Source organism: Malaclemys terrapin, chromosome 3, assembly GCF_027887155.1.
Source record: "Malaclemys terrapin pileata isolate rMalTer1 chromosome 3, rMalTer1.hap1, whole genome shotgun sequence".
In the NCBI taxonomy this organism is placed as follows: domain Eukaryota; kingdom Metazoa; phylum Chordata; order Testudines; family Emydidae; genus Malaclemys; species Malaclemys terrapin.
In genome coordinates, this window is record NC_071507.1 from 105678623 (window position 1) to 105696819 (window position 18197).

At 44.0% G+C, this 18197-nt stretch overlaps 1 protein-coding gene across 2 annotated transcripts in view; it reads left to right on the forward strand.

The window, feature by feature from the left end:
- The first annotated feature begins 400 nt into the window (after positions 1-400).
- IL20RA (interleukin 20 receptor subunit alpha) overlaps positions 401-18197 on the forward strand; it is a 35871-nt gene continuing 18074 nt past the window's right edge. The window contains exon 1 of one of the 2 annotated variants that reach the window (XM_054023995.1): positions 401-744. In XM_054023995.1, coding sequence (XP_053879970.1) covers positions 660-744 — 85 coding nt within the window. In that variant the 5' untranslated portion in view covers positions 401-659. The remainder of the gene's footprint in view (positions 745-18197) is intronic. The other variant, XM_054023994.1, reaches the window with a different exon arrangement.

The following is an 18197-nucleotide window of genomic DNA, read 5'->3' on the forward strand; positions in this document are numbered from 1 at the left end:
TAAGGGACTGAACTGAGGTTGCACAGGGTCAGTGCTTGATTTTACGACCTTACCAAAATTCTTTTAAAATAGCTGTTTTGTGTATCATTAAAGTGTATCTTGTTTCATCTTATTAAACAGCACCACCGATTATTGTGAGACCCCCTATTAAAAAAGCCTCACCAGGCCTCTGATGCAATTTACTCAACAGCCCCATGGGGTCCTGAATTGCGCTTTATGAAACAACTCCAGCATTGCACTTTATCAAGCAGCCCCACCTTACCAGCATCATTCAGGTCCAAATTCCACCGTCTCTGCGGGCTGCACGCGGTTGCACCCCCTCCCAGCAGCTGGCTGCCTCCCTGCACTAGTCTCTCCCGCGGCCTGATGGGGGTTGTCCGGCCCTTCCTTGCCTGCCCTTCTCCAGCTCTGCGCGGGGCAGGGAGCAGGAGGCTGGCTCACAGCGCCTCGCCTGGCCCGGCCCGCGGAGCACTGAGCTGCGGCTCCGCCCCTGCCGCCGAGTGTTTACTCCTCGCCACCTGCACCCGGCAGCAGCAGCGCGGCCGGAGCGGGAGGGACCCAACGGTTGCTGGGGGAGCTGCAGCCTGCGCTCGCTGCTGAGGCTGCCAGAAGCCCCCCGCGGAGTCGGAAGATGTGAGTCCTTCCCGCCCGCTCGCCCCATGTGCGCCCCCAGGTCCTGGAGGCGGGCGGGAGCCACCTGGCTTCTCATGCTACAGCTGCTCCTGCCTTCTCCGGGGGCGCCAGGTAGGCTGGAGCCGCTCTTTCCCTCAGCTTTCTGCCCCGTTCCCTAGGCACCTGCAGGGTGTGCGCGTCGCCCCCTCTTTCTAGGGGGACTTGAACTTGCTCCTTCTAGGTTTAAGCTTTTGGAGGGTTTTGTCCCGTGGCATCCAATTGCAGCTAAGCACGTTTTAGTGGAGTGGCTCTCCAGATCCATCTAATTAGTGGCCCCGTGAGACAGCCCATATTATTATATTAATTATTAGATGTGTGGCTTTATTGGAAATTCTCAGATCCAAGGGTTTGATCCTGCAAACACTTGGGGGGCTGAGTAGCTTTGCTCACGGGAAGCACTTGAGCCAAACGGGACAGCTCGCAAAAGTGAACTTACTCACTTGCTAGGTGTTCACAGAAGTAGACCCTGTGCTCCCAATCCTGCAGCTAGAACTGTGCAGCAGCAGAGGTCTGTCCATCTGGATTTAGCAGCATCAGCATCTGGAGCTGTGTTTGCAAGTTGCAGTTTGCTTTCTGTAATGGACATCAATGGGTCACCGAATCCAAACACCCTGAACTTTGGGTAGGCTTGGGGATTCAGCCCTGGGAGTTTGAGAGTGTTTGGAATGATGGTTTTGATGCTGCCCATTATACTTATGAACTTCCTATTTGAAATTCATATCCAGGCTTTTATTCCAAACCCTTGTTTGGCAATAATGAAGGGGGGGAAAGATGACTGTGTAACAAAAGTGCAGATAGATCACTCACCTAAGCCTCTATTATCTAAAAATAGTCATTGGCATAAAGCATTGTTTCTTTGTTTTTAGTTTTACAAAAATTTGAGTGCCACTAAACCAACAAAGGGACACTGACAATTTAAATATCATATGTAAACAAATTTCCATACTAGTGTTACTAATAACGCTGCAGACTAAATGTAAAGATTTTAAAAATATAACACCCAGAGCACTTCTCTGGGCTCTTTGTTTACCTTTAGCATACCTTTGATATGAGACAATAAAATAACTTTCTCTTCTGTTAGTTTCACTTTCAAGTTCTCTAGCCTGCAGGATTTCAAATGCTACAGGGGATAATAGTATTTTAAAAGAACCGTTTTCATTGGATTTTTTTTTAAGTTATTGGTTTCAGGTTTGATTAAAAGTGTATGTTTACCAAATGTAAATTTTGAGCCAAAGGTAAGTTCATGGAGCCCCTTTGAAATATTATTTAGATGGGGTGGTGCCCAAAATATTCCAGGTACTTGCCAATCACAGAAGAAGACAGTCCCAAAGAGCATTCACGGTGAATGCACAAGAGAGAGATGAAGGGAAGGGAGACACCATATAGAGAAACTGGTCAGGTGAGTGATAGTTACACACCATATTAGCTCCCTGTTTTGTTTTAAATATAAACTATCCCCAACCCCTTCTTCCCCAAACCATTATTGGTTCCTGACTCAGCTCTCCTCTACAAATCATTATTGTGTTGTTATAGAAAAAAAAAAAATCATAAAACCCTGGCTAACCTATGCCAGTACTCTCCTGGATCCTCCCTCAACAGAGCAACCCCAACCTCTCAAGCTGAACCGTTCCCATATCTCCCTGCTGAGAATCACCCTTCTTTTGCCCAAGTCAAAAGGAACCACAGTGAAGGAAGCAGTAAAAACCACTTTGATAGAAAATACCTACACGCAAAATTGTTTTTAAGAGTACTTGTGACTTTAGTTTTTCTGTTTGCAAGTGATGTCACCTAGGGTATGCCTTGGAGGTGATTCCCAGTATGGAATGACAGATTTGAGCTAGCGTGCTAAAAATAGCAGTGTGGAAGTTGCTGCACTGGTGGCAGCTTGGGCTGGCCACCAGCGCCCGGACCCAGCAGGGGTCAGGCAGGCTTGGACTCAGGCAACTAGTCCGAGCCGCCACCAGGATAGCAATATTCACACTGCTATTTTTATCATTCTAGCTCAGTCAGAACTAATGCGAGTCTGTCTACCCACAATGGGAATCACACCTCTCAGCTGCTGTGTAGACATTCCCTTAGTGCCAAGTCCTGTAGTGCATGCTCAGTCCATTTCAGACTGAGGTCACCGGGAGCCTTGCCTGTGTAAGGATAGCAGGATTGGGTCTTTGGATTGCACAGTGCTGAGGATCTATGGGAGCCTGAGCCTCAACTCGCACTGGTATACATCAAGAGTAATTCCCGTTAAGTCAGTGAGCTAAATGCTGTGAGAGGAAAATTGGGTCTGTGCTGCTTAGCAGGAATTTTACAGGAATCTTTTTGCACCTCCAAGATAAAATAGCTCAAAGCATTCTAGATGTTAGGAGTGGAAGTGACCCCTTGGAAACTTAGTTAATTTTGCTCCATTTCACTACTGCCAGTCTCCACAACACTAAGGCCCAGATGCTCCAAGGTATTTAGGCACCTAATTCCCATTGATTTCCTTGGAAGTTAAGCACCTTTGAGGATCTGTGTCTAAACCCATACGGGCTTGATTCTGTTCCCATTTCAATCCAAAACCAAACTCGTGTTGGTTCCAAGAGAAACAGAATTGCCCATAAATGTGTTTATCCTGGTTGCTTTTTTGAATACCTGTAGAGATGGTGTCTGATGCCTCTTTTCACAACCTATTTTGTTATAGAATCATAGAACTGGAAGGGACTTCGAGAGGTCATCTAGTCCAGTCCCATGCATCTATGGTTTTGAAATTCTTTTTTAATAGGAGTTCACAGTGTGCACTCTATTTGACACAGCTCATTTCCTTTTGGGCAATTAATTGTCTGTACTTCATCAACTTTAATCCATTAACCCTGACATTTCAGTAAATGGAGTGCAGGTTCCTCACCAATTTAAATTCATCCATAGGATCTACTTGTCTTCTAGAGACAAGCAGGGAGAGCCCTTGTTTGATTTGGCTCTTCTTAATTGTGGCCTTAATTGCCATGAATTGTTTTGATGGGGTTATGGCAGCAGGGTTAACTTCCAGTTATTCATGAGATTAGGGCAGTGGTGCTGTCAATATGAATCAGAAATCCCTGGTATTCAGGAGGATAGTGAATATTGCTCCTGGTCAAAAGCTAGCACAAAGATCCTAGAATAATTCTTTTATAAAATTGTCATCGAATTGCTTTTTTGATTGACAGAAAATTGTTTTTGCTTTTTATTGTTTGAGGAAGGTTAAAAAAAAAAAAAAAAAAAGGCGAAAAGAGTTTTGTTGGTTGCGGGGAATGGCTCCTCAATGTTCCCTTCCAGCAGAACAGGAGCTGAGGACAGCCACTGGCTGAGAGCATGTTGCCCCAAAGCCTCTTCCTCATTTGCTTTAGGCATGCCCTCAAATTTCTCACGTGCAGTCAACCACACGAAGGAATAACAGAGAAGTTGTGCATTTAGTTGCAGGGGTAGAGCCATAGCCTCAGTCCTCCCCTACACTCTGGCAGCACAAGACAACTGGAAAGCTATTTTAATTGGCCTCTTTCAACATTATGCTTCTGTAAAGGAATCCCCATGTGGTGTAGAGCTCGCTGAGCTACTCCATCCTCTCAGCAGAGGGGTTGTGACCAGAGCACCTTTCTTGCTGCAGAGAGCCCCTGCTTCCAGACCTGGATAGATGGACATAATATAGTTCTAAAGCTACTGGAGTTGTCCTGAGGGCCTAGCCTGGAACTGTAACAGGCCAGGATTGTTGTTAGAGGCTTAGAATCGTAGAATATCAGGGTTGGAAGGGACCTCAGGAGGTCATCTAGTCCAACCCCAACCCCCTGCTCAAAGCAGGGCCAATCCCCAATTTTTGCCCCAGATCCCTAAATGGCCCCCTCAAGGATTGAGCTCACAACCCTGGGTTTACTAGGCCAATGCTCAAACCACTGAGCTATCCCCTCTCCCCCCTGGGGCTCAAAGAAAACTTTGCAACTGAGCTGCACAAACTCAATTCTGGCATGGTCCAAGAGCTGTCCCATAATCCCTCTACTTTGGATTTTCTGTTGTTTGGCAACCTGTAGAACAGTGGGGTAGCAGCATTCAACCTTAATCTGGATTTTTTACTTTCAAATACACTGATCACCTAATGCTTTGGGGTTGTTGGGTTTTGTTTTGTTTTTGTTTGTTGGTTTGGTCTGTTTTTTTAGTGCATGGTTCATATAGTACTTGGATTGTGCTATGGTATTTTAGACATCTCTGAAATTTTAGACATCCTAGTTATGAAGTCCCATTATCTGATATTTTGGGCATGATCTGACAATTATCTGGATGTGTGTTAAAGAGAGAAATTCCATATGCAATACATCTTAATGCTATGTTAATGAAGGCTTTTTGGTGGAAGGTCAGAAGAGATCTTTGTAAATCAATCTTTAATCTCCTGTTAAAAATCTGTCCTCTGGAAAGAGAGGAGAATTTAGGACCTTTTCTCCCACTCACTGATTTCATTGTTGAAGCGGCAAAAAAGTCAGGAGAATTTAATAAGTTCTTCTTGACCATGTGCGAGCACTCAGCTCTTTTCATGAACAGCTCTGTAAATGCTCCCTACCAACATCTTCCCCGCCCTCCCCCACTCCAGAAAAACCCCCAACCCATAATCTCTTCATTATAGGAAACACAAATTAGAAGGGTTGTATCTTCAAAGTGCAAGCGCTCTGATATATTTCTTAGTGCTTAAATAGCACTGGAATTGTGGTTTGGGAATACCAGATGAGACCTTCAAAGGTGCCTTCTCAAAATTCCTTCTGATGTTTTTTTTGTAATTAAGGCTCCCAGAGGTGTATGGGCTGCCAAATCTGATTTTATTTTCTTTGTGGTTAATCTGCTGCTTTGTTTCTATCAGGACACATTTTCCATGATTTGGAAAGTAACCAGAGTCCGCTAGTGCCAAGAAGCAACCCTAGCCATCTCATTAAGTAAACTTGAGGATATGTATTCCCTTTACATTCACTGGAACACTGTAATAAGGAGCTGTTGACTGAGAAATAGAGAAGAGCAAGAGGATAAAGGAGCAGAATATTTATTAGCTAACCTAATACTGTGTCAAACAGAGAATCTCCAATTTAAGGCATGCAACATTCATCTAAAAAACAGGCCGTTGTGTAGACTTATGGATATACACTGTGTGTCTTTGCAATCCATTGATTAAAAATGGAGTTAACTTCAAAATAGGTGTAAGTCACTTGGGGGCATGGATCAGTGGGTCTTAATGGGTCGAGAGAAAACATTGGCTACTGTAAATTGTGAAAGAATGACTTGTTTGATTTACGTATATTATTCAAGGTGGAAACGTTATGTTGATGACTTAATGTTATAAGTGAGATTTTTAGTCACTCAGTACATTCTAGATTACAGCTTCACAGATCAGAAATTTGACCCCTTTCTGGACATGTAATATTTTGTATTACTCTTAAGTGTACATCGTGCATATATGCAGCAGGGTTGAATTATGGCTGCCATGGAAACATCCATACCCCCTGTATATTAGGGAAAGGAACTCTGAACCAGCCCTAGATCAGTCAATACTCAGTGGAACCCTGGGGCGGGTCTGGCATGACTATTTGGTCTATGGTATTCTCAGGCTTTGTGCAGTGGGTTGTGGAGGAAGATGAGTTTCATTCAGAAAGACGAAGATGAAAAGAAGAGCTGGGTTCAAGGAGTAAAGAGGTGTAGGTATGAGGGAAACTATGTAAGAAAGAAATGATCTCTGAATACAATCAAGCTGTTCTTTGTTCCCTTCTCATCTATGTATTTCTCATATGAAACTGTTTCAGATCATGGTGTGATTCATGCTTTTGACTCTGATTTCCAGAACTAGGCACAAACTAGTCTGTTAATTTGAAATAGAAGTAGCTGAGCATAGAAGGCACAGAAACATAAAATAGCAGTGGGTGTGGAATAAATAAGAAAGCTGGAGTTGTATTGCAGCTTCACATGTCAACATTCCATTTCAGTTGCTAACTTTACTCTCCCTGGAGTATTGCTATCTAATGTGATTACTTTTCTTAATTCCAAGACAAGCATGATCATGTGGTATTCCTCGAGTATTTTTTTTTCTTTAGTGGTTTGTTATGTTTGTTTTTATGATTGTGACTTGTGTGGAACTTCATTTTTGTTGTTCCTCTGCAAGAGACTATTGAACACTTACAAACTATGTCATTGCTGTTGGAGATATTGTCACTTTTGGGGAACTGCTCCCAATAATATATGACCAATGATTAAGAGAGAGAAAAACACCTAAGTAAAGATGGGAATCCAAAACAAAGCTCCAGTTCCAGACCAAATGGAAGAAGCTCCGATTTGTATCTGGATTGTACACGTCAGTGTATACATTTCTAGATTGAAATAAGCCTTTGTTTAAAGATTCTTGTTTAGGAGATATATAGGTCAGATTCTGTGTTGAACTAGCTGCTCCAGCGATGTAAAGGGCTTTACCCAATCTGCCTGGCCTGAACAAAGGACTTCCCAACTGCTAGGATGGCCCTACCCCAACCCTCCTCCCAGCCCTTAGAGTAGGGGGCATGGCCAGAGCACACTGGACTCCTGTTACTCTCTGCTACCCACAGATTCTGAGGCTACTCTGACCGGAGCCACAGGCAAGCCCTTGGATGAGCTTTGACTATAAGAAGCACAGAGGTGACATAAAGCCCTATTTGCCCCTTCTGGCTTCCACCTCAGTTCCCAGGCTGAGCATAGGAACGGCATAAGAGAGATCAGACTGGTAGAGTGTTACTTTACTGGGTATACAGGACCTTGAATCCGCTTTTAGCGATCTCTGCATTTGAGTTTGAGTACCCCGTAAAAACATAGACATCAAGGAGTGGATATCTGAGCATTTAGATGAAAGGAGATAATTTTTTCTATTAGATTTTCAGGGGATTCCAAGAACTGTCAGACACTGTGAAAGTAGTAAGTGTCCTTGCCTGTGGTTTGCATAAGACTTAACTTGTCTTTCGCTGTCTTTTCTGAAAGTACAGCAGTATCCTGTTTTTGTAGTGTATAATGTTTGAACTGATAATGTACAGGATGTAGATCAGAAACATTTAAAAGCGGCTACGCTCTAGGAAGGCGGAGGCACGTGTGGTTGCTCATGGAGGTTTGGACATAAACAGGGGCGGCAAGTTAGGAAGTGGGTGGCTGTCCCCTGCAGCTCTGTGCTACGCTACACTCTGCTGGCTCCTGGCATCAATTGCCCCCGTGGGGTCCTAGCGCCCCCCAACCACTAGTGCCAGGGCAGGCTGACCCTGACCTTGCCCTTCCACCTTGGACAGACAGACCCTTCCCTTTTCTGGCAGGACCCTCCACCAGCACAGGAGGCCCCCCGGCCCGCAGTCACTAGTCCTGTCCCAGGCTGGGCAAGGGGCAGCTCCATCCCCAGTGAGGCTACAGTGAGGGGCAGCAGCAGGGGAGGAGGCGCACATGGGATGGCAGCCCCTTGCCCCCGGTACCCACCACAGGGGAGGCGAGGGGGGTTCCTGGACCTGAGAGGGGCCCTAGGAGCACATGCAATGACAGTGGTGCGAGGTGAGTGTGCTGCCAGGGGGAGAGAGGGGGCCCCTCCCCCGGAGCTCGCTGCTGCCGGTGGGGAAAGTCCTCCTCTCTGGTCCCAGCCCCAGGGCAGCCTGCCTGCACCCCAAACTCCTCATCCCCAGCTCTACCCCACCCCAGAGCCCATAGTCCCAGCCAGAGCCCGCACACCCTAACTCTCTGCCCTAGCCCTGAGCCCCCTCCTGCACCATGAACCCCTCATCCCCAGCCCCACCCCGCAGTCCTCACCCCTGCACCCCAACCCTCTGCCTGAGCCCTTCCTACACCCCTAACCCCTCATCACCAGCCCCACCCCAGAGCCCACACATTTTTACATTATTTAAGAATATATATATTGGCTTACAAGGCAAGTGTTGCGGGGACGGGACTTTGACCTGTTCTGTGCACCACCAAAAATTATACAAACCTGCCACCCCTGGACATAAAAAGGTGGCAGACCAAAGTGGGGATGAAGCTGTTCAACTTTCCAAATTTAATTAAACCTTGGATAGCTTTATAGACAAGACTTGGCAGTATTTCAGGTTTCACCATCCAAGAATGCCTTTTACTGATCATAGCAAGTACAGTAGTTATAGGCTTCTGTCTAGAAAGTAATTGAAATATGTGTACCCTGCCCTCAGACCACCCCGATCAGTGTAAAACATTGTCTCTCTGGTCCTACTGTATATATTTATTTTATTAAAGGTATTTTTTTGCTGCTCATTACTCTAGTATCTACATGTAATAGAAGCAGATGGTTAGGCTAAATACCTCCCCATTTATGATTCCATGTTCAGCAACAGTCAGTTAAAACTGTGGGCTAATTAAAAACAGCAGCAGATTATAAAAATAAAAATGATCGGTAGCTTTTCCAGAAGTAAAGCACTTTTAATAGACAGGAAGGCTGATAAAAACAATGCTTCAGCTGTAAATAGATGGATGGTTATATTGCTATATAAAGCAGCAGGGACAGAAGCACATAGTCTCAGATCACTCTGGACTCCTCCCTGCAGCAGAATGAAATGAATGTTTGGACACCTCAACAATTATTTTTTTCCTGTGTGTTATCAGAGAGCAATTGCTCAACCTGAGACTCCAGTACTCCTTTCCTTGAGGCTTATGTAGCAACCCAGGTTCTTCTCACGCAATTACCTTTCACCACACCAGTGAGCAAGGCTAGTTCAGACACGTTGAAAAACCTGAGGCATCAGAGGGGCCTTGGATTTGGGGGTGATGGGACCAGGTTTGCCAAATGTGATTGAGTCACATGCTCCATGTGTCTGGAAGCTTGAATGTCGGGCACAAGGAGGAGAAAGGAGTCGTGTGCGTATCGAACAATGAAAAGCACCCCGATGGCATGAGTTTAAGGATGATGCTTTCAAGTCTACTGGGCTACTTCCAGCTGGCCGCTAATTTCATGTGAGAGATCACAACATAGCAGGGTTGTTGAGCTCACCATGTGGGAATAAACTGTAGTGCTCTTCTGGGATAGGCAGGGAGATAGTCCCAACACCTTCCTAATTCTCTGGAAATGACACAGGGCAGGGTTTCCTATTGCACTACCTGCTATTTGGCTGCTGGATTGGAGGGGAATTGATGGATGTTTAGTTCGTATATGTTCCTTGCAGACACTGAATTGGGAGTGCTCTGCTGGGCTGGATCAGAGGGATGGAGTTGCTGTCTCCCAGAATAGTATCCTGTCATTTGCAAGCCTAGCTATAGGCTGGAGATAGATGTTCAAGGAGATTGTTTTGCTGTCTTTCAAGCTGCCGTGTCAGACTGACCTGATAGTTTTGCTGCCTGCAATAGGTCAGGAGATGGAGAAGCCTTAGTTAGGCTTATGGGCCATTTTTGTCTCACCTTTGGAATTCTAAACTAGAGAGGAGTATTGAACTGACACCTTGGAGGAACAATGAGCCCTGGAGAAAGGGGGGATGGGGGCAAGGTTTCACACACCATCCAGAAGCTTGATCCTAGTTCTAGGAAATGGTGGAGACTCAGGCATAGGAGTTTAACTCCATAAATTAATTCTAATTTCACAGGAGGAAAAACTCTAGTCCAGACAAAGCTTTGTTAATAGGTCAAATAACGTCAGAAACACCCTTCAGGCAATAAATACAAAGTTATCAATTTTAACTGGACCATTGTTGCTTAATGGATAATAGCCCTCTGTAGTGTGAGCATCATAACCATTCTTTGCTGAGGACATGTGCAAAGAGAGGCTCATTCTAATGCCCCATGTGTATAATTTAGGAGCTGGTCAAAAATCAGATTATAGCTTTCATGAATCCTCTTCTAACTCTGTGCTGACTAAAAGTGCAAAACACAGGCTAATTCCCGAAGCACACCTTAGTTCAAGCCTTGAGAATTTTGAAAAATATTATTCCGAGCTCAGATAGCCTCATACAAAACTTTTCCGTTTCCTGGCAAAATCTGTTTTTTTGTGGCAGATGGTGGTGTCCTGTTCTGGGGCACTGGAAGCTCATGTTTGTGGATGTTGTTAGTAGTGATGAAGCGGCAATGCTAAGTTAATTGAGAGAGGTGTGAAAAATATTTATAAAGGGTTAGTTGGGGTTATTTTTTTCACATTTTGTTATAAATTCAAAATAAATCTATTTCCGAAAAACTGCTGGTATATAAGGTTTTTGGGTGTTTTTTTTTAAAGGAATGGGACATTTTTATTTATCTTTAATCAAAAATGGTTTTGCTTTTAAAACATACAGAAATTCAGTTTTAGCTATTTCCATTGCAAAAATAGTCATTTTTGTCAACATTCGATGTGAAACTGCTCAAATCTGAAAAGAGAGTTTACATTTCACAACAACCAGTCTGAGGCCAGTACTGACTTTCCATCACTTGAATTCAAAATAAAGCAATAGAGACTGACCATAACAACTTTCCCCTTAATTATCAAGTGTGCCTCAAGCAAATGACTTTGCAGGCAGCCTAGGGTTTGGTTGAACCAGCTCTGCCAGTGAGTTGTCACTGCACTTGTCACGTTTGCTCCAAACACTCAGCTTGTTTTACCCTGTCAGCAAAGTGAGCCAAAAAGAATAGTCATGCCTGGGTTCCAAGATGTCTGCCTCCACCAACGCCTTCCCAGGAGCCTCCCAGCAACCCTTCCAGAGGGCTGGGTGTATTGGCTTCTTCTCTCCTCTGGCCTGTGGATGACCCCACACTGCCCTGGAGTCTCTCAGCAGCCCCTCAACTAATGCTCCCTTTTCCCAGCATGTGTCTCCATATCTTGGAGCCCTGCTGAAGCAATGAATTTTGAGCCCTCCTCTGCCTTCTTCCACTTTCACATGACAAATCCTGTGCTTCTCTTCCCCCTTCTAGGCCTTCTGCCCCCTCACACCTCCCCCCCCCCCCCCCCCCGATTCCCAACATCTCCTCCTCTCTCCCTTTACACCAACTCTGTTGACTTTTCCTGCTATTGCTTCAGTGCCTCTTCCCACTGCTGTCTCTCTCTCAAATATCCTTCTTATCTTCACCTCAGTCATATCTCCTCCTCATCTCTGGTGATTGTCACTCTCAGTCCAAGCCAATCCTCCATTCCTACACTGTACTCCTCTCCCACGTGTTCACACCCACCTCCCAACTTCCTGCCATTCTTATTCCAACCCCCCCACACCTCCTTTCTTTCACCTGCTTTCCTTGGAATTCATGCTGCTTTTCTAAAAAACTCCTCAAGCTCCAGGCCCTTTTTATCTCTCATTCCCCCTACCCCACCCCCTGGCTCTCCCCTGATGACTACTGCTGTTGCTGCCTCCTTCACCTCCTCCCTGTCTCAGGTCTTGTCTTCACGTACAGTGCTACAGCAACGGTGCCACTGCAGCACTTTAGGGAAGATGCTACTATGCTGATGGGAGAGCTTCTCCCATCTGTGTAGTTAATCCACCTGCCCGAGAAGCGGTAGCTGTCTCGACGGGGAGAAGCTCTCATTTAACAAAGCGCTGTCTACACCGGGGGTTAAGTCAGTATAATGGCATTGCTCAGGGGGATGCATTTTTCACACCCCTGAGTGCCATAGTTATACCAGTATAGGTCTGTAGTGTATACCTGGCCTCAGTCTTTGGCCTTATAACCCCTAATTGGTTGAGTTCTAAGCTGAGATTTCACCAACCACCTGCAAACTCTGCAGGCTCTTTAACAGTTTTAACAAGGAGTCACGGACAGTCCCCTTGGATATTCCGGTATGTCTTGCCATCCACATAGATTGCTCCATACACCAAGAATCACAGAAATATTCAGGTTACTCCTGATTCCAATGAACTGGTCAATTGCACTTTAGGTCTCATACCAAAGACAACGCTTGTAGCCAATCCTATAATAAACTATATGAAGATGTATTAAATAAGAAAAGGAAACTAGAGAGTTACTTAAAGGTTAAAACAAGTGAACATAGACACACAAATGAGTTATAGTCCCTAGGTTTCAAAAGCTACTATAGGCTTCTATAATCAGCAAGTGCTGTTTGACCTTTAGGGCTAAGACAGGCTAAGCAGCTGGGGATCTCTTCCTTATGCCTAGAAACACCTTCCCTTCCACCCAGAGTCCAAGCAGCATATAGATCCCTAGTTATTTTTTTATGGGTTTTTTATCCCCCTCCTTCCATGTGCTCGAGCTGCAAACAGTCCACTTGCATGACTCATCTTCACGGGGAGGAGAGCAGAACAATAAGAGTCTTGAGTTCTTTTTTCAATAATTCCTCTATCAGATGTGGGGAGTTTCCAGTTGTAAGATCCAGCCATAGCCTGCCTGATATTGATTGGTCTCCTCTTTTGGGAGGGGCATAACAATTTCTGTAGAAAAGCAGCTCTTCACACTAATTAATGTCCCTCTCCTCTGTGGCGATTCATACAATCACAGAGGCTCACAATACAATCACTTAAGTATTACATAACAATATGGAGCACAAATATTATGAGTAAGATTAATGCATGCAGCAACTCACAAGCATGCAATAGAGTCTAAATACTGAACACATCCTTATCATTCTAATACCTATTTTTTTTCTATATTAACCTCCCAGTGAGCCAGACAGATTCCAGCTGTGTAGCTGTCACTGTCCAGTTCAGACATGGGAACCTTGGCATGAGCTGGTGCCTGGTCTGGCAGTGCCACATTGGTACATAGAGGAGACCGGCAACTCCACTCCATTGGAAATCAGGTCACTTTTTAAAATGCCTAAACATAGTTTTAGGTGCCATAGCTCAGGGGTTAGCAAATTGGTCTAGTAAACCAAGGGTGACAAGTTCAAATCTGCCTGGGTAGTAGTTTCTGTCTTGGTCTGTTGCTCCCCCTATCAAGTCGCTCATTGGCTACTCTCTCTATTCAGTGGGAGGAGGGGGACAATAACAGAAAATGTGGAAACAGCAGAAGTGCTAAATGAGATTTGGCTTTCACCAAAAAGGTTAGTAGTGATTGGACATCTAACAAAGTGAACGCCAGTGAAAATGAGGTAGGATCGGAGGCTAAAATAGGGAAAGAACAAGTTAAAAATTACTTAGACAAGTTGGATGTCTCAAATCACCAGGGCCTGATGAAATACATCCTCCTAGAATACTCGAGGAGCTGACTGAGGAGATAGTTGAGCCATTAGCAATTATCTTTGAAAAGTTATGGAATACGGAAGAGATTCTATTGGACTAGAAAAGAGCAAATATAGTGCCAATCAATAAAAAGGGAAATAAGGACAAGCTGGGGAATTACAGACTGGTCAGCTTAACTTCAGTACCCAGAAAGATAATAATGAGGAGTCCTGATGGCACCTTAGAAACTAACAAATTTATTTGGGCATAAGCTTTCATGGGCTAGAGCCCACTTCATCAGATGCATGAAGTAAAAAATACAGGAGCAGGTATAAATACATGAAAGGATGGGGGTTGCTTTACCAAGTGTGAGGTCAGTCTAATGAGATAAATCAATTAACAGCAGGATACCAAGGGAGGAAAAATAACTTTTGAAGTGGTAATGAGAATGGACCATTACAGACAGTTGACAAGAAGGTGTGGGTAACAGTAGGGAGAAATTAGTAATGGGGAAATTAAGTTTAAGTTTTGTAATGACCCAACCACTCCCAGTCTTTATTCAGGCCTAATCTGATGGTATCAGTTTGCAAATTAATTCCAGTTCTGCAGTTTCACATTGTAGTCTGTTTTTGAAGTTTTTTTGTTGAAGAATTGCCACTTTTAGGTCTGTTATTGAGTGAGCAGGGAGGTTGAAGTGTTCTCCTACTGGTTTTTGAATGTTCTGATTCCTGATGTCAGATTTGTGTCCATTTATTCTTTTGCGTAGAGACTGTCCAGTTTGGCCAATGTACATGGCAAAGGAGCATTGCTGGAACATGATGGCATATATCACATTGGTAGATGTGCAGGTGAATGAGCCCTGGATGGTGTGACTGATGTGGTTAGGTCCTATGATGGTGTCCCTTGAATAGATATAGGGACAGAGTTGGCACTGGGGTTTGTAGCAGGGTTTGGTTCCTGGGTTGGTGTTTTCGTTGTGTGGTGTGTAGTTGCTGGTGAGTATTTGCTTCAGGTTGGGGGGCTGTCTGTAGACAAGGACTGGCCTGTCTCCCAAGGACTGTGAGAGAGGGATTGTCCTTCAGGATAGGTTGTAGATCTTTGATGATGCACTGGAGAGGTTCTAGTTGGGGGCTAGTGGCATTCTGTTACTTTCTTTGTTGGGCCTGTCTTGTAGGAGGTGACTTCTTGGTACCCTTCTGGCTCTTTCAGTCTGTTTCTTCACTTCACCAGGTGGGTATTGCAGTTTTAAGAACGCTTGATAGAGATTCTGTAGGTGTTTGTCTCTGTCTGAGGGATCGGAACAAATGCGGTTGTATCTTAGAGCTTGGCTGTAGACAATGGATCGTGTGATGTGGTCTGGATTAAAGCTGGAGGCATGTAGGTAAGTATAGCGGTCAGTAGGTTTCTGGTATAGGGTAGTGTTTATGTGACCATTGCTTATTAGCACTGTAGTGTCTAGGAAGTGGACCTCTTGTGTGGACTGGTCCAGGCTGAGGTTGATGGTAGGGTGGAAATTGTTGAAATCTTGGTGGAATTCCTCAAGGGCCTCCTTCCCATGGGTCCAGATGATGAAGATGTCATCAGTGTAGCACAAGTAGAGTAGGCATTAGGGGACGAGAGCTGAGGAAGCGTTGTTCTAAGTCAGCCATAAAAATGTTGGTATACTGAGGGGCCATGTCGGTACCAATAGCAGTCCCGCTGACTTTAAGGTATAAATTGTCCCCAAATCTGAAATCGTTGTGGGTGAGGACAAAGTCACAAAGTTCAGCCACCAGGTTTGCAGTGATGGTATTGGGGATGCTATTCCCAATGGCTTGTAGTCCATCTTTGTGTGGAATGTTGGTGTAGAGGGCTTCTACATCCATAGTGGCTAGGATGGTGTTTTCTGGAAGATCATCAAAGGATTGTAGTTTCCTCAGGAAGTCAGTGGTGTCTTGAAAGATAGCTCGGAGTGCTAGTAGCGTAGGACCTGAGGAGAGAGTCTACATAGCCAGATAATCCTGCTGTCAGGGTGCCAATACCTGAGATGATGGGGTGTCCTGGATTCCCAGGTTTATGGATTTTGGGTAGCTGGTAGAATACCCCAGGTCGGGGCTTAAGGGGTATGTCAGCGTAGATTCGTTCCTGTGCTTCTTTAGGGAGTTTCTTGAGCAGATGATAGTTTCTTTTGGTAATCCTCAGTGGGGTCAGAGGTTAATGGCCTGTAGAATGTGGTGTCAGAGAGTTGTCTAGCAGCCTCTTGTTCATATTCTGACCTATTCATGATGACTACCGCACCTCCTTTGTCAGCCTTATTTATTTTATTTATTTTAGAGCAACACTTCCTCAGCTCTCGTCCCCTTATGCCCTACTCTACTTGCACTACATTGATGACATCTTCATCATCTGGACCCATGGGAAGGAGGCCCTTGAGGAGACCATGAAAGCTTATGCCCAAATAAATTTGTTAGACTCTAAGGTGCCACAAGGACTCCTTGATGTTTTTGCTGATACAGACTAACAGGGCTACCCCTCTGAAACCTGTCACCAGAAAGATAATGAAGCAAATAATTAAGCAATCAATTTGCAAACACCTAGAAGATAATAAGGTGATAAGTAACAGCATGGATTTGTCAAGAACAAATTGTGTCAGACCAACCTAATAGCTTTCTTTCACAGGGTAACAAGCCTTGTGGACAGAGGGGGAGCAATAGATGTGGAATATCTTGAGTTTACTAAGGCTTTTGATACTGTCTCGCATGACCATCTCATAAACAAACTAGGGAAATGTAACCTTGATGGAGCTACTATGAGGCAGGTACATAACTGTTTGGAAAACCATTCCCAGAGAGTAATTATCAGTGGTTCACAGTCAAGCTGGAAGGGCATATAGAGAGGGGTCCTGCAAGGATCAATTGTGGGTCCAGTTCTGTTCAGTATCTTCATCACTGATTTAGATAATGGCATACAGAGTACACTCATAAAGTTTGCGGATGATACCAAGCTGGGAGGGGTTGCAAGTGCTTTGGAGGAAAGGATTAAAACTCAGAATGATCTGGACAAACTGGAGAAATGGTCTGAAGTAAACAGGATGAAATTCAATAAGGACAAATGCAAAGTACTCCACTTAGGAAGAAACAATCAGTTGCACACATACAAAATGAGAAATGACTGCCTGGGAAGGAGTACTGCGGAGAGGGATCTGAGGATCATAGTGGACCACAAGCTAAATATGAGTCAACAGTGAAACACTTGTCAAAAAAACAAAAACAAAAGACAGAAAAACCCATCATTCTGGGATGTATTAGTTAGCAGGAGTGTTGTAAGCAACACACAAGAAGTAATTCTTCTGCTCTACTCTGTGCTGATTAGGCCTCAACTGAAGTATTGTGTCTAGTGCTGGGCGCCACATTTCAGGTAAGATGGCTCACACATCAGCAATAATAAATCTGTAATAGGAACTTTATCAATCCTCTTGATGACACGCATACCCGGATAAAATCCCATAGTCTCTCGTAGCTGTCTTGGCTTTGCAGCACTAACAGGAATAAAAGGCACTATACGTTTGCTATTTTTCACTACAATAAAAAGACATGACTCTAACTAGGCACGAGGATCTGATCTATTGAACAAGTAACATAACTGCACTCTAAAAAGATATGATTCTAGCATAGTGCAAAAATGGTGGTGACCTGTAATTAAAGCTAACCAGCTTTCTAGACCAAACAAAATCTCATGTAAAGAAAGGCAACTTCAAATTATATGCCTGCTCTGCAAACCCTTGCTCATGAGAGTAGTCTCATTGACTTCAATGGGTTTATTTAAGGACTGCACACCTGAGAAAGGGAGGTTTCCAGTTTAGTCCCTCTGTTTTAAATAATTCTGCAGTAGCTTACTCTAAGGTCATTGTTTGACTGTTGTTTGATGTGGTTAAATTTATTATTCTGTATTTGTTCTTCCCTTCTAATTCAGTTATGCCTTAGAGTCCTGAAATGTAAGGTGGAATTATGACTTAATATTTATAGTATCATTATCCAGAGCTCACCATCAGGGACTGTTGTACTGAGTGCTGTACAAACATGGAGACACAGTCTCTACTGCACTGTAGTAGCGACTCCAAATTTCTTCATTCATAAGAGAAATACAGAAAGTGGCTTTATTATGATGGAAAGTGATAAAGGTCACTGCAGACATTTCCTATGAAATAGAACATTTTTATGTATGTATTGAATCTGGTCAAGTTGAGTATATGACCAGCTTCTGATCTTGGTTATGCAAGCAACCCCATTGAAATCTGTGGATTTACTCCTGATTCTCACTGGTGTAATTGAGCTCAACATGTGTGTTTAAAGACAGGAACTGAAATAAGCAGCTAATGAATGAGTTATATATGCTAATTAACTTCAATAGAAATCTTGGAATATAATTGTAAATTAGATTACTATAGACTTTCCTATGGCACTGTTGTATTAATTTAGA